The sequence below is a fragment of the Pipistrellus hanaki genome, assembly GCF_964339955.1.
Source record: "Pipistrellus hanaki genome assembly, chromosome: 16".
Classification (NCBI taxonomy): domain Eukaryota; kingdom Metazoa; phylum Chordata; class Mammalia; order Chiroptera; family Vespertilionidae; genus Pipistrellus; species Pipistrellus hanaki.
This window is the reverse complement of record NC_140518.1, coordinates 38,255,409-38,274,400: the sequence shown is the minus strand read 5'-3', so window position 1 is coordinate 38,274,400 and position 18,992 is coordinate 38,255,409. Positions and strand designations below refer to the sequence as shown.

Sequence of the window (18,992 nt, the reverse complement as noted above, 5' to 3'; positions counted from 1 at the left end):
CCTGCCGGCTCCTCTGATCTGCTCCTCGGACGGTATTTCTTATCCTCTGACCCTCTAGCCCCAGCCTCGGTTCTGCATCGCTTGGTCCCAGACCTGTTCCAGGCCTTCCAGGCAGTCTCTTTCCACCAAGTCCCCCTTCCCCTCGACTCCAAGGTCTATCCCTGTCCCACACCAGTTCTTTTCCAGTCACTTGTTCTTCCACGTTTTTATTCCAGTCTATTTGCCCTTGCCTCCCCCCCCCACCCCATCTCATCATTGATGTTTCTCTCCCTCCCTCTTTCCCTCTCTCTCTTTCTCTCCCATTCTTCCTCTCTTTTTTCCTTTCTCCCTTTTTCCCTCCCTCTCTCCCTCACCCTTCCTCTCTGAAATCAATAAAAAATATTTTTAAAATTCCTGGGCAGGTTACATGCCCAGGTTTCAGGCTCAGTCCCCAATAGGGGGTGTTTGGGAAGCAGCCTTTTGATGATTCTCTCTCATCATTGATGTGTCTGTCTCTTCCTTTCCCTTCCTACCTCTGAAATCAATAAAAAAAAAACACACACACACACACATATTTTAAAATAATAAATAAATTCAATAAATAAATAGAAAATAAAAGAGAAGGTGCCACAGTCTCATGGAGCACATAATACTGCCGCATTGGGGGAGGGGAGGCACCACCACCTCAGAGTGCAGGACAGTGCACACCGGGGCAGGGTGTGCCTTGGTGACGGAATAGCTCACACACACACAGGCAACCAGAACAAGGGTCACCACTGCCCTCGCACAGCTCCAACTCAGAGGATCAATGGGCAGCAGGGGACAGGAGAAAGGCCTGGTCCACAGCCCACAAAGATCCATCAAGCCAAACAGGAAGGCCACTGCTGGTAGGCAGGAGGGGAAGTCCCAGCGATGGTGCCAGGCCGCCCAGAAAAGCGAGCACATGGCTCAGAGCCATGTAGAGGCCTTCCCCCCCTTCAGTAGTGCCCCTAGTCCAGGGCCCACAATGACGCTTAGTCCCACGGGGCTGCCCAATAGGCCATGCCAGTCCCAGTGACTGAGACCCTGGCTCTCAAGACAGAGGGTGCAAAGAACAGAGCAGATGATGGAAGAACTTTTGTGCCCTAACCGGTTTGGCTCAGTGGATAGAGCATTGGCCTGCGGACTCAAGGGTCCCAGATTCAATTCCGGTCAAGGGCATGTTACCTTGGTTGTGGCCACATCCCCAGTGGGGAGTGTGTAGGAGGCAGCTGATTGATGTTTCTCTCTCATTGATGTTTTGAATTCTCTATCCCTCTCCCTTCCTCTCTGTAAAAAATCAATAAAATATATTTTAAAAAAGAAAAAGAAAAAAGAACTTCTGTGAACGAGGACAGTGTTGCCAGCAGGCATCACCTGAACTGCCCTGTAGACACATCCAAGGCTGAGGAGAGTGGGGGTGTGCAGGCAGGGGTAAAGGGGAGGAGGAGGAGGCATGAACAGAGCAGCAGCGCCAGCAAGGATGAGTGGGAAATCTGGTGAGACGCCTGGGAGAAGGGGCCCAGGAAACCAGACGCAGGCCCCCGCCCAGCAGGGCCGCACGCAGTCGCCTGGTGACAGTACAGGTGCCAGGGGAGGCTTGGGGCGAGTGGAGGGCCAGCCATGGTGACGGGGTGAAGCTGGCAGGTTGAAATGGGGGTGAGTGTCAGCTTGTTAGGGAGAAAAGAGCTCAGGCATTAGGGCAGCCATAGTCCAGGGGACGGAGACAGGGCGAATGTCAGGCTGGGGGCTAGGACCCCTTGTGACGGTAGAGGAACGCGGGAGCTAGAAAGGGCCTGAAAGATGGCTGAGGAAGCACAGTGTGGTAATAGAGCAGGAAGTAGGGAGTGTGTAGTCCCCGAGCACTGAGCCTCTGGGAGGAGGAAAGGACGACTGGAATGAGGAAGAGGAGGTGGCCTCTGATGCTATGTGTTGATGTGATGTCACAGGTTCCAGGGACAGCTGGGTAGACCATGGCGAATTTCATTTGCTCCTTCTCTAGGAGAGCTGGGCAGTGTTAGGGGCGGGGGGACAGGGAGCAGCCGGAGCTATAAGGAAGGAGGCTGTGGCCCCTTGGCCCCCACACTCACCATCTTTCCTCGGACTTCCTCCACTCCTCCTGGCTCAGGGCCCTGGGACCCTTAGAGCTCCAGCCATTGTGACCCGATCCCACGGGGGCGGGGTTCCTCCCTGGAACCTCCTGAGGTGGGGGTGGGCCTCTTTTCTCTTTGTGTCCAACTCTGCTCGCTTTCCATCTATGCCTCTGTGACTCCAAAGTTCTTCTTTACATCTATGCTCTATGATTCCGAAGTCCTTCTGGCTCTTTATTTTCTCTGTAAGACTAGCGCCGTGAGGAGACGTCTTTGGCTTTAAATGAACGTGTGGTGCCTCACCTTGTCCAGAAAGGAGCTCCGAGGGCTGGTTCCTCGGCCTCCCGGGTTTTGAATTTTTGAACGCCAGGAAGGAGTCTCTGGGGCTGTCCCTCCGGAGTGTCAGGAATGTGCTGCTTCTGTGTGTTTCGGTGGTGCTGTCCTAGGAGGCCCGCACCAGGCCTCTGCGATATAGAACCGGACATTCCTCTGGTGGACAAAACACCGAGCTGCCTGCTCGTCACCTATGTGCCTGTTCTGAGCGGCTGGGCCTTCCAGGGCCTCGGCCTGGTGGGGTTCCCTGCCTTTCTGGGGAGGGTGTGTGTGTGTGTGTGTGTGTGTGTGTGTGTATGTGTGTCTTCAACCTGGGTCTGTGGGTCCCCCGAGGCCTGATTTCCTGCCGGGCCTGCCATGTTGTGGGTCTGCGCCCTCACAGGCGGTGCTCTCCGGGCGGTGTGCACGCTGAGTGGAGGCAGTGTGTGTGTGTGTGTGTGTGTGTGTGTGTGTCTGTGTGTGTTGGGGGAAGGGGCTGCCCCTTCCTAGGGAGTGGGTGGTCGGCGATCCTGCGGGGGAGCTGCGGCCAGGCCCGGGCCCGGGGGTGCCCCGCGGCCGGCGGCCCTGCTGGAGCCGCTCCGCTCGGGATCGCTCCGGGCCCAGGCCCAGGGCGCGGCCCCCACCGGGCCGGAGCCTGTGTCGCGTCTGCAGCCTGCGCCGGCCTCCCTCCTCTGCTCGCGGCGGCGGCGGCGCTGGGGGGGACTGTTTCCGGGGGTGGGGGTGGGGGTAGAACCGGTGGGGGGGGAGCCGATGATGTCAGCGGCGGCGGCGGCTGCGGGGCCGGGCCGGGGCCGGGCGCTGGGGGGGCCGGGGCCGGAGCCGGAGCCGGAGCTGGAGGCGGGCGGAGCAGGAGCGGCCGGGGGCCGCCACGGGGATGAGCCGGGCCCGGCGGACGCGGCGCCATCGCAGTCAGGTGGGCCCCGGGCGAGCCGGGCAGGGCCGGGCGGACCGGAGCCCACAGCAGGGCCCCCTCCCCGCCGCCCGGCGCCGCGGGGGCCAGGGCTGCGCCCCGCGCCGCCCGCTCCCCTTCGGGCTGACCCGGGGGCTCCGGGGTCGGGGGCTGCGGCTGGCCCCGCCCCCGGGCGCACGGCGCGGGGAGGGGGCGGCTCGGGGGCCCCGGTCCGGCGTCCGGCCCAGCGGCGGCCAGGGGAGGCGCGATCGCGGGGGCCGGGGAAGGGGCGCCCTCGCTCCCCGTCTGAAAGGTTAATCCTGCAGCCGAATGCCCCCCTCGGCTTCTGGGGCGGGCTGGGGGTAGGGCTGGGCGGGGGTGAGCCCCGGCCGGCGCTGCTAGCAGCCGGGAGGGCGATGGCGTAGGAGCCGGGCAGGAGGGGGAGGGGTGGCCGGTGCGCGCCCCGGAGTTGGGGTGTGCGGGGTGCGCGGGGCCAGCGGGGCCGGGGCCGCCGCGCCGTCGGGGCGGGGTGGTGGCCGTGAGCCCCGGAGGTTGTGTGTCTCCTGCCGTGCCGTGGGGCCAGGTAACCGCCGCTGGGTGCCGGCCTGGCAGCCCGGGGTCTGGGCAGGGCCCTCCGGGGCCACGGGGACGGAAAGCCAGGTGGCGGGGTGTCCGGTGTTGCGGGGCAGAATTACAGCCCGCGGCCCCGTGGCTTCGGGTGACAGGTCCGCCTTCCCAGCAGGACAGGGTCCGTGCGGAGTTTGCTGGACGCGGGGTTCTGGGCAGGTTTTAGAGCAGCAAGTGTTTGCTGCTGCCCCCTGCACAGAGGAACTGTTTGGAACTGTTGTTGTCTGCACAGCCAGCCGGTGTCAGCGCGCCGGGCGGCACCGGGGCGCAGGCTGTGTGCCTGTTGGGGGGGCGGTTGTTTACCTCTGAATTGGAAGGTGTCCCTTCTGGGCCCCGGCTCTGTGCTGCTGAGGTGTGGTCCTCTCCGTGCTGCTGAGCGAGGATGGCCCCGCCGGGTGGGTCCTGTGTCTGTGTGATGAGCAAGTTGCGTGGGGAGGTGGCGCAGGTCTAGAACTCAGGGGCCACTCATCCTGAGGGACTGGGGGAACCCCAGGGTGTGTCTCCAGGACCCGTGGGGCAGCTGGCGCCGGTGTGAGGGGCTGGGGTGGACCGTGCAGGTTGTGTTTACGGGCCCGTGGGCAGCCTGGCGAGGGGAAGGCTGTGTGTGCGCCACAGGCTGAGGGATCCTTTTGTGACATTGTTTGCGGGGAGCCTGTCCCTGCTGTTGGGCTGGGAGGCAGGCGAGCTGCTCAGAACACACTTGTGGGGGGGGCGAGGGGAGGTGGCGTGACAAGGGCATGTGGGCCTCGGCGTCGAGAGATCAGCCGCAGCCGTGTGTGCGTGCGGCCTTTCGCGTGTGTGAGCGGCCTGTGGGGCTGTGCTGGGAAGGAGCAGGGAGGTAAACACGGGGCAGAGCCAGGGCAGCGGGCGGGTGGCCGGGCTGGTCCCCGTGCGGGGTCTGAGCGCTGGCCTCTCGCCGGCCTGCCCGGCGTGTCAGGGTCACGGGGAGGAGAGGCCTGGCGGCTGCAAGGAAGCCGAGCCTGGACCGAGCGGCTCCTTGGCCATGTTTACGTAAAGGTCGGGTGTGACTCTTGTCACTGAAATGGAAAAAAGAAACACCAAGTTTTCAGCCTCCGCCTCTCGCTTCACCCTCTCCCGGCCCCCCTTGCCGGTATCTCTGCTTTTCCATCTCTTCTGCGTCTGTGACGCAGGCTGGGCAGCTCCTGTGCCTGCGGAAGGTCTGAATTCGCTCCCGAGGCAGATCCCTCAGCACAGGTTCCCTCACCTCGGGGGCCCGGGCCCTTCTGGAGGGGTGTGTGTGTGTGTGTGTGTGTGTGTGTGTTCACACTGCTGGGTACTGCGTTTCACCTGTCTGCAGGGAGGATATGCATGGGGAGCGGCAGGAAGGCACGATGGCCGGGGCCTCCTGCCCGGAGGGGGTGCTGGGTGCTGAGAGAGGCCGGCACAACAGGTGCACCCCGGCCTGGTGGAGGGGAAGGGGGTCTAGACTAGAACTGAGGGGTTCCGGCCCTCCTGCTTCTTCACTGGCACTTCCCCTGAGTGAGCCTCGGTTCCCGATCTGTAAAATGGGACTAATGGTCTGCCCTGCCTGTCTCCCAACAGGGTCGTAAGCAAGTAGCATATGGGAAAGGTGCCAGGAAAGTAGCTCCAGTTCGGAGACTATGCCTGTGCCAGCAACTGTCAGCCCTCTGCCCGCGCGGAGCCCCCGCTGGGGCTTGGCTAATAGCAATAGCGGTAAACACTTATTGAGCACTTCCTGTGTACCAAGCGCTGTGCTCAGCATTCCGTGCGATCACTCACCGAGTCTTCACAGTGCCCCGTGGAGGTAGGTCTTCTCACCACCTCCCCTTTTCCGATGAGGCCGCAGTTTGTCGCTCAGCTAGCAAGAGGGAAAGCCGGGTTCGAACGCAGGCAGGCAGATCCCCGGTCCTGTGCGCTCTACACCAGGGCCCGGCCCCCGAGGTGAGGGAACCCGTGCTGAGGAATCTGCCTCGGGAGCGAATTCAGACCCTTCCCCAGGCACAGGAGCTGCCCCGTGTGGGAACCTGAACGCAGGCAGTCAGGGTCCAGGTCCAGCTGCTTTCGGTTGTCCTCCTGCAGTTTTCTGTGGGCCTCTCTGTGCACACATTGCTCCCCAGTTTCTGTATCAATAGCACCCCCACCGATCCTTTCAGAAGGCCCGTGTGCCTACTAGCTCAGGGAGGCCCGGCGGGGGGAGTGAGCTCATATCTGCTGCTGGGTGCCGGCCACAGAAGCAAAAAGACGGGGGCGCTTGTCATCCGGTGGGCCAGGCAGGGCCACCAGGGAGGTGGCATTTGAGTTCCATCTTAATATTTTGCAGGGCTTTGGAGACGAGGTGGAGGAGAGGCTGCATTTCTGATGGGAGGACTAGCATAGGCAAACGCATGGAGGCCCAGGACGTGCTGGGGCTTATAGCACACTGGGTGCTTGAAGGGAGACCAGCACGGGCAAGGTTAGACAGGGAGATTGGAGCTAGCCCCCGAGTGCCTGCGGAGGAGTTGGAGCTTTATTCTAGAGTGAGGGACCCGGGGGGGCTCTGAGACGAGGAGCAATGCCACCGAGCTGCACGGGGGAGGTTGACCTTCAGTGAGAGGTAAGCCTGGAGGCAGGGGAGTAGCTGGGAGACCATGACCTTGGACCATGTGAGTGTTGACAAGGCCCCGAGCTAATTTGGGGGCCAGGGGTGGGTTAAAGGGAAGGCTTCCCAGCTGGGCTGCCGGTTTGCCCAGACGTGGGGGCTGCTGGATGTGGGGAGCGAGGGAGAGGACAGATCAGACGCGACACCGTGAGCCTTTAGCACGTGAGACCTTGTGCGGCGATTCTGCAACCCGCTCGCTGGCCGTGGGCCCTTTCGGGGCAGGACGGGCAGTGTGGCAGAGGGCAAGGCTCAGCACCTGGGCTCACAGGCCTGGATTTGAATTTTGCTCTGCTCCTCACAAGCCGTGTGACCTTGAACAAGGTATGCCCACCTCTGTGAGCTTCCGTGTCCTTATGTGTAAAATTGGGATAATGTAATTGCCCACTTTGGGTGTCGTCTGGGGGAAATCCGTAAATGAGGCAATGCATGGAATGCCCCGGAGGCGTGTCAGCAAGGTGTGAGTGCCCAGGAGTGGTCCCGTTACATGCACCATCCCAGTCCCTGACCAGCTCAGTCCTGCCCTGAAGAGGACTTCCTTCCCAAGGGTGGACAGACTGCACGCAGACTTTGAAGAAGACAGGTCCATGCCGTCACCAATTTTTTAAAAATCTCCCATTACATATCAGACACTGTTCTAAGCACTGAGGATAGCAGTGGACAAGGCAGACAAAAACCCCTCCCTCCCTCCCTGGCCAGTGTGGCTCAGTTGGTTGGGCGTAGTCCCGTACACCAAACGGTTGCCAGTTCTATTCCCGGTGAGGGCACGTGCCCAGGTTCCGGGCTTGGTCCCTGGTGGGGGACATGCAGGAGGCAGCTGACCGACGTTTCACGTTCTCACACCAATCTTTCTCTCCTCTCTCTCTAAAAATCAATAAACTTAAAAAAAACAAAAACAAGAAAAAACCTCTTCCTCCCTTGGAGGTTACATTCTAGAGATAAATGAGTAATATGTTTCCCTAAGTGTCAAAGAGAAAAATAAAGTAGGGGAGATGGACGGGAAGTTTTGGGAGACAGGGAAGGCCTGGTGGGGCGTGGGGGATTGGGGTGATTTTGAGCCTAGACTTGGGGGGGGGGGGGGCAGCAAGGCGTGAGGCTGAGAAAACATTCGGGCAAAGGGAACAGCAGGAGGTGGAGTGTGTCTGGTGGCAGTGCCCGGATCCCCACCTCAGTCACACCTCTGAGGCCACACAGCCAGTCAAGAGCAGAGAAGCAGTAAGAACAAATAAACTAAACACCACAGAGCCACCAAGCCCACCCTGAAGCCTGACTCTGCTGCTTTTTCCTCACTTGCCGCATCATTTTCTGGGACCGAGTTCTAAGATGTAAGAGTGAGCGCGGACTGAGCACTTACCGTGCCAGGTGCCCCTCTGGTGCTGCCAGCTCCCCGCTCACTTCTCCACAGCAGCCACACGGAGGGGACTTTTCACTCTCACAGACCATGAAACAGATCCAGGAGGCTAAGTACCTTGCCCAGAGTCGGACAGCTAGTTCTCCACCTCCCATAAGCCCTGTAGGGCAGTGGCCAATGGTGGGGCAGGTGAGCTCAGGAGAGCTGGGTTCAGACTCTTTGGTTAGCAGTAAGGCCAGGGCAGTTCACACTGCCCCTGTGTTCTCTCTGCCTGACAGTGAGGAGTGTAGAGCATTGAAAGCCTCAGTTTCCTCATCTGTACAGCCTCACAATGGCCCTTTTTGAGTCTTGCAATGCAATGATGCAGATAAAATGCTTAGCTCTGTACTTGGTACATCGTAAGTATTGCACAAACGGCAGCTACACATATGTACCACGATCATGACGATTCTCGGTCAGCGGTCGCCAGCCGGAGGTCCGAAAGGTTGGCGACCGCCGTCCTGGGTGGTCTCTCAGGGCCAGGCCAGCTCTGGGCTTCCCTGGTTCTAAGGAGCCGCCGCAGGCCTTGTCCCCTCAACACGCCCCGCCTCAGCGGGCGCCACGCCTCAGCGGGCAGCCGGCCTGGGCGGGGCAGGTGGGCCGGCTGGCCCGGGAGTGTGGGGGCTGGACTGGAACCTGCGCTTTGCTGGCTGTGCAGGCTGCTGCTTCCTGGTGAAGGGCCTCTCTCATGTTAACACGTGGGCTGTTGAAAGAACACAACCATTTGTCTGTGCTCGACTCACAACACTCTGACATCATGGGTGTGGGTTTTCCCCTCGCTGATCAGTCCTGACCCGGCCGGGTGTCCTCCATTCGCTTCTGACACCAGCTACCTGGAAATAGTGTCACGTGCCACAGGGCACGGCTCAGTCCCACCAGCAAGCCCCCCGCTTCAGATGCCAGTCGCAAATCCAGGCCTCCTGTACGTTTGACCGACCAGCTATAAATTGGGGTTTACCACGACCCCTTCCTCAGATTGGATCATTTGCTAGAACGGCTCACAGAACTGAGGGAAATACTTGGGTTCACCGGTTATTTAAGGAGCAGATGCTAACAGACGAATAGGCCGTGTGGAGGTGAGCAGGGCAGGTCTGAAAGGGGCTTGCGCACAGGAGCAGAATTGTCTCCGAAGAGTCGGGATGCGTCATCTCCCCAGCAGGTGGATGTGTTTGCCGACCTGGGAGCTCTATTGACCCTGTAGTTAAGGAATTTTTATGGAGCCATCATCACGCAGGCATGATGGATCATTAACTCGGTCTCCAGTCCCTCTCCGCTCCCCAGAAGTTGGGAGTGGGTGGGACTGGAAGTCCCAAGCTTCTATCATGGCTTGGTCATTCTGCTGACCAGCCCCTGTCCGGGAGCCCACCAGCAGTCACCTCATTAGAACAAAAAAAGCTGCTATAACCCAGGAAATCCCCACGGACTTAGGAGCTTGGTGTCAGGAAGCAGAATCAAAGACCAACCATTAGAACAAAAGATGCTCCTAATGCTCTCACCACTTAGGAAATTTCAAGTTTTAGAGGCTCTCTGTCTGCCATGGAGATGAAGACCAAATATAGATATTCCCAATATCTCAGAATATCATAGCTCACATCTGTAAACAAGCCCTTCACCCTGATTTGGTATATCAAAAACACGGGCTTTGGAGCCAAACTTCCTGGGACCAGGTGCCAGCCCCCGCTAACTGCTCATATATTCTTGAGTCAGCTACCTAGCACCTCTGAGCTTCAGTTGTTCACTTACAAATGGGGAAGCTAGCCTGGCCAGTGTGGCTCAGTGGTTGAGCGTTGGCCCATGAACCAGGAGGTCACGCTTGGATTCCGTATCAGGGCACATGCCCTGGTTGCAGGCTCCATCCCCAGTAGGGGGCGTGCGGAGGCAGCTGATCCAGTATTTCTTTTATGGATGTTTCTATCTATCCCTCTCCCTTCCTCTCTCTAAAATCAATAAAAATATACCAGTATTTAAAAATAAAATGGGGAAGCTAAGCTACTTTTTAGGGTGAAGAGTAAGGAATAAATGAAGTAACCCCATTAAAGCATTGACTCTGGGGGTCCCAGTGGGCCAGTGGCTGTCATGGGAGGGGGTGCTCGCCTCACGTTACAACAGACCCACCTGCAGCCCAGCAGCTGAGGGTAGCACTGACCCGGGTATGTGCCGGCCATTGGAGCTGCCGATCGTGTGTGTTCACCTCTGTTTATCGCCGGTTCTCCGGGGAGGAGTCAGAGCAGTATCTGGGGAATTGAAAGGGACTGTGGAGGGAAGGCCTTTTAGTCCAGATAGCATGATTACTAAGCAGGAAGATAAGGTTTTTATGGGGTGGGGAACTCCTGATGCAGGACGCGTCAGAAAGCGTGTGACCCAGGGCATTCTGAAGGAGGTCATGCCCTGGCTCTGAGGAGGGCAGCCAAGAGGGGCCAAAACCTCTGCTCTCGGGTCAGCGGGCCTGGCTCTGTGAACAGCCCCCCCTGCTGTTAGCAGCTCTGTGTGACTTTGGCTAAGTCACTGTGTGGCTCTTGAACTCAGATCTTCAACTGGAAAATACAGCCCCAAAGCCCCGTCTGTGCCCACAGGGGCGAGAGCGGCTGTGAGTGCCTTCTGTGTGGTGATTGCCACAGCTCGCCTTGGGGGTGCCTACTGTCCCTTTCGGATGAGCTTCCCAGGAAGAGGTAAGATAGGAGTTGTGTTCCACCCCCTCCCACAAGCCCTGTTTTAAAGCCACAGACCTAAGGCCCTTAGCTCTCAGAGTAAGGAGTGGGACCCACGTGTCCTCACCCCTGGTCTGGTGGCCTTTCCAGTGCCCTCCAGAGACTGGAGCGAGCTGGGCACTGTGTATGAATGGTGGTCTTTGGTGGCCAGAAATCCCTCAAAGACTGACGGGGCTGGCTCCCGAGAGAGGAGGTCCTTTCCTAATTTGAATATCTAGCAGCTTGGTCCAATAAAACGTCTCAAGCAATTCTATTTTGATATGTAAATGAAACCGTTATAAAAAAGACAATATGCAAATGTGTGCTTTCCTTTGAGCTTTAAGATCGGGCCAGAGGGACTGGAGAGTGATCCGACAGGCTTCCCTGGGCCTGGAGGACCGCACTGAGCTGCGGTGTGTTTTGAATTGGGAAGATGCAAACTCTCTTGTTCCAGTCCTGACGGGGCCAGCAGACGAAGGCTGCGGTTCTCCGTGTGGCCTCCCGGGTCCCATTGGAGGTGGCTAAGCAAACAGCCTGACAGAGGCCGCTGGGAGAGTCCGCTTTGACCCCGGCACTCTCCCACCCCCTCGCTCCCAAGGTCCCTCCCATTTCAGATCCTCTACTGAGCACGTGGTTTGCTCCTTCACAGAGGGAAGAGGCCCGGCCGGAGGGACTTGCTGAGCCACCCTCATTCTGCTCCATGTTGGCGGTGCTGTCAGGTGAGGCGGTGAGAGGTCTGCAGCTGGGAACGTTTGGCCCGGAGGCGGCGGGCCAGCCATTTTGTCTAGCCTCGGGAGTCCTATGAAATGGCCGCCAGTCCAGTGCAAAGAGGTGTCCGTTGCTTGTTTTCCTAGCCTGTGACTTTGGAGGTTTAACCTTTGACCTTCATCCAGGCCTGAGGTATCCCTGGCATCTTCCAGCCCCAGATATTGGACATCCTGGTGTTGGGTGCCGGCCAGACATGGTGGCTAAGGTTAACCCCTGACTAGTGGAAGCTAGTCAGCCTTCCACTGGTCTCTGACCGACAACATCTAACCCTCCACCCCCACCCCCAGCTCACCTCCCTGCGTTTTGAGGCCCCTGCCCTCGGCCCCCCCTCTGAGATGCTCCCCTTACTTCTTCTCCTCTGTCTAGGCTGGTGCCATGCCCCCCCCAGCAGAGGTGACGGACCCATCCCACGCCCCCGCCGTCCTGCGCCAGCTCAATGAACAGCGGCTCCGAGGCCTCTTCTGCGATGTCACCCTCATAGCCGGGGACACCAAGTTTCCTGCTCACCGCAGCGTCCTGGCGGCTTCCAGCCCCTTCTTCAGGGAGGCCCTGCTCGCTGCAGCTCCGCTGCCCCTCCCACCAGCTACTGGGGGCTCAGCCCCTAACCCTGCCGCCACCACAGCTGCCTCCTCCTCCTCCTCCTCCTCCTCTCCACCTCCAGCTTCGCCCCCGGCTCCCTCCCCACCCAGGGTCCTAGAGCTGCCGGGGGTCCCGGCAGCCGCCTTCTCCGACGTCCTCAACTTCATCTACAGCGCCCGCCTGGCGCTGCCGGACGGCGGAGGGGATGGGGCCGCCGTGGCCGAGATCGGCGCCCTGGGCCGGCGCCTGGGCATCTCCCGCCTGCAGGGCCTGGGGGAGGGAGGGGACGCCTGGGTGCCTCCCGCCCCGGCCCCCGCGGCCCCCGCGCAGCCCGGAGAGGACAGCTTTGGGCCGGGGCCCGCCGGGGAGTGGGAGAGCGACAGGGCGGAGGCCCAGGCCGCTGCCCCGCAGCCCGCCCTGCCCCGGCCGCCCCTGCCCTGCCCGCGGTGCGGGAAGAGCTTCATCCACCCCAAGAGGCTGCACACGCACCAGGCGCAGTGCCGCCGCGGGGCCGGCGCCAGGGGCTCCGGGGGCTCCGGGGGCCCCGCCGGCATGGACGCCGCGGCCCTGCCCCCCGCGGCGGGCCTCCGGGGGGGCCCCGAGCACGTGGTGAAGGTGGTGGGCGGCCACGTGCTGTACGTGTGCGCCGCCTGCGAGCGCTCCTACGTGACGCTGTCCAGCCTCAAGCGGCACAGCAACGTGCACTCGTGGCGCCGCAAGTACCCGTGCCGCTACTGCGAGAAGGTGTTCGCGCTGGCCGAGTACCGCACCAAGCACGAGGTGTGGCACACCGGGGAGCGCAGGTGAGTGGCTGGGGGGAATGGGGGGCGGGGGAGAGGGGAATCAGTGAGTCAGCTGTCAGCACCCAGGCACCACGTGGACCAGGGAGGGAGCGGGCAGAGCATGGAGCCTAGGAAGTCATCCGAGGCCCTGCTCGCCGCGGCCCATCACCTGCTCTCCATCCCTTCCCCATCTGCCTCCTTTCAGCCCAGCTCCTCCGGCTGATACTTCCTAGCACCTCTAGGTGCCACGACCGGCTGGTGCTATGAAGACCGAGGAGGAAGGATAGAAGTTATCCTCACGGGAAAAGACTGTGCCCATCAGTCGTTATAATATGTCTTTCCATAGTGTCCCTGTTCATAAGACCTCTCCCCTGTCATATGAGCTTAAAAGAAGGCCTGGTGAATTAGGCGAGGTGTGTGATTATCCCAGGTCACAGCTGGGACAGCTGGGGTGGGGACACTGCGCTAGGTAGGACTGGGGTCCCTCCCGAGGCTGGCAGGGTGGGTAAGCAGCACGAAAGGCGGGTGAGCAGTGGCTGAGGGGGTTCCAGGTCTGAGGGGAGGGCAGTAGAGGTTACGGGAAGCTGAGGCCCTGGCTTCAGGGCTCCTGACTCAACTGGCTCTGTCCCCACCCTGTCTCCTGTGCCGGCCCAGGTACCAGTGCATCTTCTGCTGGGAAACCTTTGTCACTTACTATAACCTGAAGACCCACCAGCGAGCCTTTCATGGAATTAGCCCAGGCCTCCTAGCCAGTGAGAAGACACCCAACGGAGGCTACAAGCCCAAGCTCAACACCCTCAAGCTGTACCGCCTGCTCCCCATGCGGGCAGCCAAGCGACCCTACAAGACCTACAGCCAGGGAGCCCCCGAGGCCCCCCTATCTCCAAGCCTCAACACACCGGCCCCTCCAGCAGTGCCAGCCAGCCCTCCGCCTGGGCCCCCGCCTGCCCCGGAGCCCGGCCCCCCACCCTCCGTCATCACTTTCGCCCGCCCGGCTCCCTCTGTCATCGTCCACGGGGGCAGCGGTGGTGGTGGGACAGGGGGTGGAATGGCCAACACAGGTGGGGCCCAGGCCGCCTCAGTCATCACTTACACTGCTCCCCCGAGGCCCCCCAAAAAGCGTGAGTACCCACCTCCTCCCCCAGTGCCTACACCCACGCCACCCAGCCCGGCCACGGCGGGCAGCCCGGCCACGCCTGCAGGGCCTGCCGCGGCCACGGAGGAGACCAAAGGCCGCAGCCTGCGGGCCGGAAGGACTCTGACCTACGTGGCCAAGCCAGCCGGCGGGAGTGGCGGGGACGGGGGTGCCCCCGCAGGGCCCGGCCGGGGCCCTCAGCTGCAGGCGCCGCCGCCGCTGTGTCAGATCACTGTGCGAATCGGCGAGGAGGCCATCGTCAAGCGCCGCATCTCAGAAACTGACCTGCGCCCCGGGGAACTGAGCACAGAGGAAGTGGAGGAGAGTGAGGAGGAGGAGGAAGAGGAGGACGACGAGGAGGAGGAATCGAAGGCCGGTGGGGAGGACCAACTGTGGAGGCCCTACTACTCGTACAAGCCCAAGCGCAAGGCCGGTGCTGCGGGCGCGGGCGGCGGCGGGGGCGGCGGGACCCCCAGGGGCCGCAGGCCGCCGCGCTGGAGACAGAAGCTGGAGCCCAGGAGCTGGGAGGAGAGCCCGGGGGCTGAGCGGAGGCACCGCTGCGGGGACTGCGCCCAGACCTTCGCCACCCAGAGGAAGCTGCGGAAGCACCAGGAGGCCCACAGCGGGGGCTCCCACGGCTCCCGGGCCGGACGGAGGTCTTCCCGCTTTGCCTGCCCTCACTGCGCCAAGGTGTGCAAGACGGCGGCCGCCCTGAGCCGCCACGGGCAGAGGCACGCTGCTGAGAGGCCGGGGGGCACCCCCACACCTGTCATTGCCTACTCCAAGGGCAGCACGGGCGCCAGACCCGGGGATGTCAAGGAGGAGGCCCCCCAAGAGATGCAGGTCTCCTCATCCAGCGGGGAGGCCGGGGGCGGGGCTGCCGCCGCCGAGGAGGCTTCGGAAGCCGCCTCCGTCCAGGACCCTGTCATCTCGGGGGGTGAGGAGCTCCCCGCGGTGGCAGGAGGGGGCGCCTATGCATACCCACCTGTGCAGGAGTTCCCACTGGCTCTGATTGGAAGCGGCCGGGAGCCGGGCAGTGGTAGGGGAAAGGCTGGTAGTGAGGGGCCGGTGGGGGCTGGGGAGGGGGACCGAATGGAAGGGATAGGAGCTGCCAAAGTCACCTTCTACCCCGAGCCCTACCCCCTCGTCTATGGCCCCCAGCTCCTTGCTGCCTACCCTTACAACTTCAGCAACTTGGCTGCTCTCCCGGTGGCTCTTAACATGGTCCTGCCTGATGAGAAGGGCGGAGGGGCCCTTCCCTTCCTACCGGGGGTCTTCGGCTACGCAGTCAATCCTCAAACAGTACCCCCTGCACCCCCAACACCGCCTCCCCCAACTCTTCCTCCACCGGTCCCCCCTAAGGGGGAAGGGGAGTGGGCAGGGGTTGAAGGAACCCAGAAGGGAGATGTGGGGTGAGCTCTGGGCCCAGATTTCCCCTTTCACCAGATGCCACCCGCCCTGAACCCCCGCCACTACCAGCTCCCTGGCCTCCTTGCCCCTCGGGAGCCCCTCCACACTCTTGTGCAGGGACTTGGGGGGCCCCGGAGCTCAGGAGTCAGGCTGCTTTGTGTGAGATTGTAGTTTTCCTATCTCCTGGGAAGGGATCTTCGGTGGTTCCCCTCTCAGTTCTCCTCCAGGGAATGACCTCCGTGAGGGGCAGGGCCAGCTCCCATCCCCTTGGCCAGCCCTTGGGGCAACTGAGCAATATACTTACATGACTCTCTACTCATGGCCCCCACCAGCTCTGAATGTCTGATCCACCCCCATTCGTACACCTAGGGGGAAACCATCTGTTACCTAATGATCCTCCCTCCTGAAGCTTTCTCTAAGCCCTTGCCCAGATGCTTCCTAGCACATTCCATTCTTGGCCCAGGGCCTGGACCAGACCATTGTGATACCTGACACCCACCCACAGGGGAGCTTGGCTTTGGATTTCTGTATCCCTTTTTCCTTCACGTTCAGAGGCCATGCCTTCCTTGGCTTCCATGCCTTTGGATCTTCCATGTTCCTCCTCAGTCTCCCCGACCCTGGAGATGGCCTCTTCCAGGCCAGGTCAAGGAGGTGTTGGGGAGGAGGGCTACCCATCTGTTCCTTTCCCAGCCCAGGGCAGCACCAATCTTGGTTCTATCTTGACCCCCAAATCCAGTGAGGCCCAGATTCTTCCAAGGCGAAAAAGATGAGTAGTTCACATCTCTTTCTGCCTCTACATATGGCCTCTTCTGGGCTAAACCAGATTTGGGGGCTAGGAGGGAGGACCTCCATAGGGGATGGGGAAGGGAATCTACTTTTTCCCTGTGTTTTGTTGTGTTTTTTTTTCCTTCTTTTTTTTCTTCCTGATGGTTTCTCCCAGACTAGACCAAATAGCCAGAAAAATAATGGGGGTTGGATGGGCAGGTAAGCTCAAGATTTGCACATGACCTCCCATCCTTACCTTCACCCCATCATCCCCAGTACCACTTCCCTCACCAATCACTCCAGATGGTTTTGGGGAAACCATACTATTCCCTTGGTGGGCTTTGGGGTATCCCCACCAATTTCCCCTCCAAAATAGCACCTTATACCCCATCTTTGATTCAATTCCCCACACCCAAAGATCCCAGCCTAGGATGGGGTTCAGGGACCTTACCGAGTCCCTAATCCCTAATTTGCACTAGTTAACCCTGGTCAGGGTCCCTCTGCTTCCTTCCAGTGGGTTGTTGGAGAAACATTTGCTCCTAATTCTCTGATAACATGGCCTCCCCTCGCTGTGATTGGATGAGCATTTCCCATCTAGCCCACCTCGCCCAAAAAACCCAGCTCACAAGGGGAGAGCCAGTCCTGGGAGCAAATTTGAAAAATGGGAATTAGAGGAGTGTGGTTTTAGGAAGGGGGGAAGTTGCCTTTTTCAAAATGGCAGCCTTTTTCCCAGCTACTGTTTTCTGGGGCCAAGATGGCTGCCCTCTCAGAACACGTTGAAAGGGCAAGATCATGGCTTTTAGAGGGAGGTGAACTTGGGGGAGGGGCCAGGAGTATCCTCCTGCCTCCTCTTTCCCTCCCAGACTACACAAGGGGGAGGTTCTTGCCAGGCCCCCTGAATGTTAACCATGGAGGGGTATCGCTCCTTCACTACTCCTCTGTCTCTTTGCACTTTTCTTGGTCTTGGCCACAGTCCGAGTGAAGAGTTTTCCTACTGAATGTACCAAGTTCCAATTTTTATGGGAGAAAAAAAAAACAAACATTTTTAAACAGGGGAAAATGCAAAAAAAAAAAAAAATCACTAAAACGTTCCCACAAATCTTGTTTCTGGCACTTTAGAAGAACTGCGAAAAAAGTACATAATAAAGAGTACATATATATATCTATATCTACACACAGATTATATATATATACACACACAGCGGAACCACAAGAGAGACTGAGGAAGGCCTTGGAGGCAGGGGCCAGATGGGATGACAGTCCCCTTGTGTCCTTCACCTGAACCACTGAGGCAAAAAGGCACAGGAGATGGAAGGGGTTGAGGATGAGCCAGGGAATTTTCGTTTCTGCAGGTCAAAAAATCTAAACCCATTTAGGGAGAACTGAGATTGTAGACATTTTTTTTTTTTTTTTAAATATGATTTAGGGAAAAGTTTCCAGAATTTGGTCATTCTGGGCAACAAAGGGGAGTGTGGCGACATGGCGATGAAAAGACGTGGGGAACTTGAATATTGTGAATTTCAGATGTTGGGAGTTTGGGGTTTTGCGATTTCATCTTTTGAAAAGTATCGTCTTGTCAGTTTGTGCCCGTTCCTCACGTCCCCTGGGTAGAAGGGTGGTGGTGGAGTAGGAAGGCCACTGGTTCTGTGCCACAGCACGCGAGACTTAGAATTCTGCAGACTAGTTCTATATGTAGCGAGGACCCAGATTTAGAGAAATTGACCAATATTTATCTCCGCATTTGTGTGTGTGTCCAACTCTCTAGGCCAATAAACCAACAAGACAAACAAACTGTGCTCCGCAGTGGGATGCCAGGTGCGATTCTTTGTGCGGTCGGTGGGGCTGGCTGGACAGGGGCACGCTGGCCTCGTCCCGCAGGGATCCTGGGGAGCTGTAGCCATTCTCTTAGGACAGCAACCGAGTAGGTGTGAGGTGCGTCACTGTGATTGCAGCAGCCTACGAGGCTCCAGCTGAACGTGGTCTGACCTCCAGGCAGAAACATTCAACTCAGTTCAGTTCACACAACCTGCTGGGCACAAGGTCCTCATGTCCCAGAAAGGCACTGCCTTCAATCAGGTGTAACCCTTTCTCCAAATTGAAAGGAAACAGGCCCCAAATATGGGATAACTGTGAGAGACACGACCACCTTTCTTTCTTCCACTCCTCCCATTGGCTTCCACTCCTGTCCTCCCATTGGCTTCAACTCCTGTCCCCGTGCCCTCCCTGTATTTTGTCTATGTCACAGAGGGATGGGTAAGTAAATGAGTGAAGCTGGTCAGGTGGGCGGGAGCTTTGAGGAACTGATCAGAGTGGACAACCACTATGAGCTCTAGCGGGTTGCTGCCAACAGGGGAATCCGGCCCGGTGTTACTACAGGTTTTTTAAACATTTTTCAAGAGGAGCCAGAAATCCAAGTTTCTCTGTGAAATACCCAAATTTTAAAATTAGCTAACTAATCCAAATTTACAATCATTCAGGCCAAGCCCTAGCTGCTTTGGCTCAGTGGATAGAGCATTGGCCCGCGGACCAAAGGGTTCCGGGTTCAATTCCAGTCAAGGGCATGGACCTTGGTTGCAGGCTCCCCGCCCCCCAGACCCCGGCCTTGGTTGGGGGCCTGTGCACAGGAGGCAATCAGTTGTGTTTCTCTAACATTGACATTTCTCTCTGTCATTCCCTCTCTCTTCCACTCTCTCTAAAAGTCAATGGAAAAATATCCTCGGGTGAGGATAAAAAATTTTAAAAAAGAATTATTCAAGCCAAAACCATGGACCAAACAAGACACAAGTTTACAACCTCTGATACACACTACATAGTGCTTTTGTTCCCATCTATAATAATAAAAGCATAATATGCTAATCAGACCAGCGTCCTTCAGGATGACCTTCTGGATGAAGCTGGGGCTGTGCCAGGGAGAGGAAGGCCT

At 59.1% G+C, this 18,992-nt stretch overlaps 2 protein-coding genes across 3 annotated transcripts; one reads left to right on the top strand and one right to left on the bottom strand.

Annotated features, from left to right (window-relative positions):
* Positions 1-381: 381 nt before the first annotated feature.
* On the bottom strand, positions 382-1,164 carry SLC35G6 (solute carrier family 35 member G6; the record flags this gene model as incomplete). The annotated part of the gene is given in 4 exon segments (XM_084862299.1): positions 382-652; positions 655-886; positions 888-960; positions 963-1,164. Coding segments are annotated over 4 exon segments (639 nt in total), but the record flags the coding sequence as incomplete, so codon positions are not given.
* Positions 1,165-3,168: 2,004 nt separating this feature from the next.
* Positions 3,169-17,865, top strand: ZBTB4 (zinc finger and BTB domain containing 4). 2 transcript variants are annotated; one of them, XM_084863836.1, is made up of 4 exons: positions 3,169-3,333; positions 11,280-11,349; positions 11,765-12,780; positions 13,414-17,865. In XM_084863836.1, exons 3-4 carry the CDS (start codon positions 11,774-11,776, stop codon positions 15,308-15,310), a joined length of 2,904 nt encoding a protein of 967 aa, XP_084719962.1. In that variant the 5' UTR covers positions 3,169-3,333; positions 11,280-11,349; positions 11,765-11,773; the 3' UTR covers positions 15,311-17,865. The 2 variants fall into 2 exon arrangements, with proteins under 2 accessions (XP_084719962.1, XP_084719963.1); XM_084863837.1 differs by lacking the exon at positions 3,169-3,333 and adding an exon at positions 3,459-3,622.
* Positions 17,866-18,992: the final 1,127 nt, after the last annotated feature.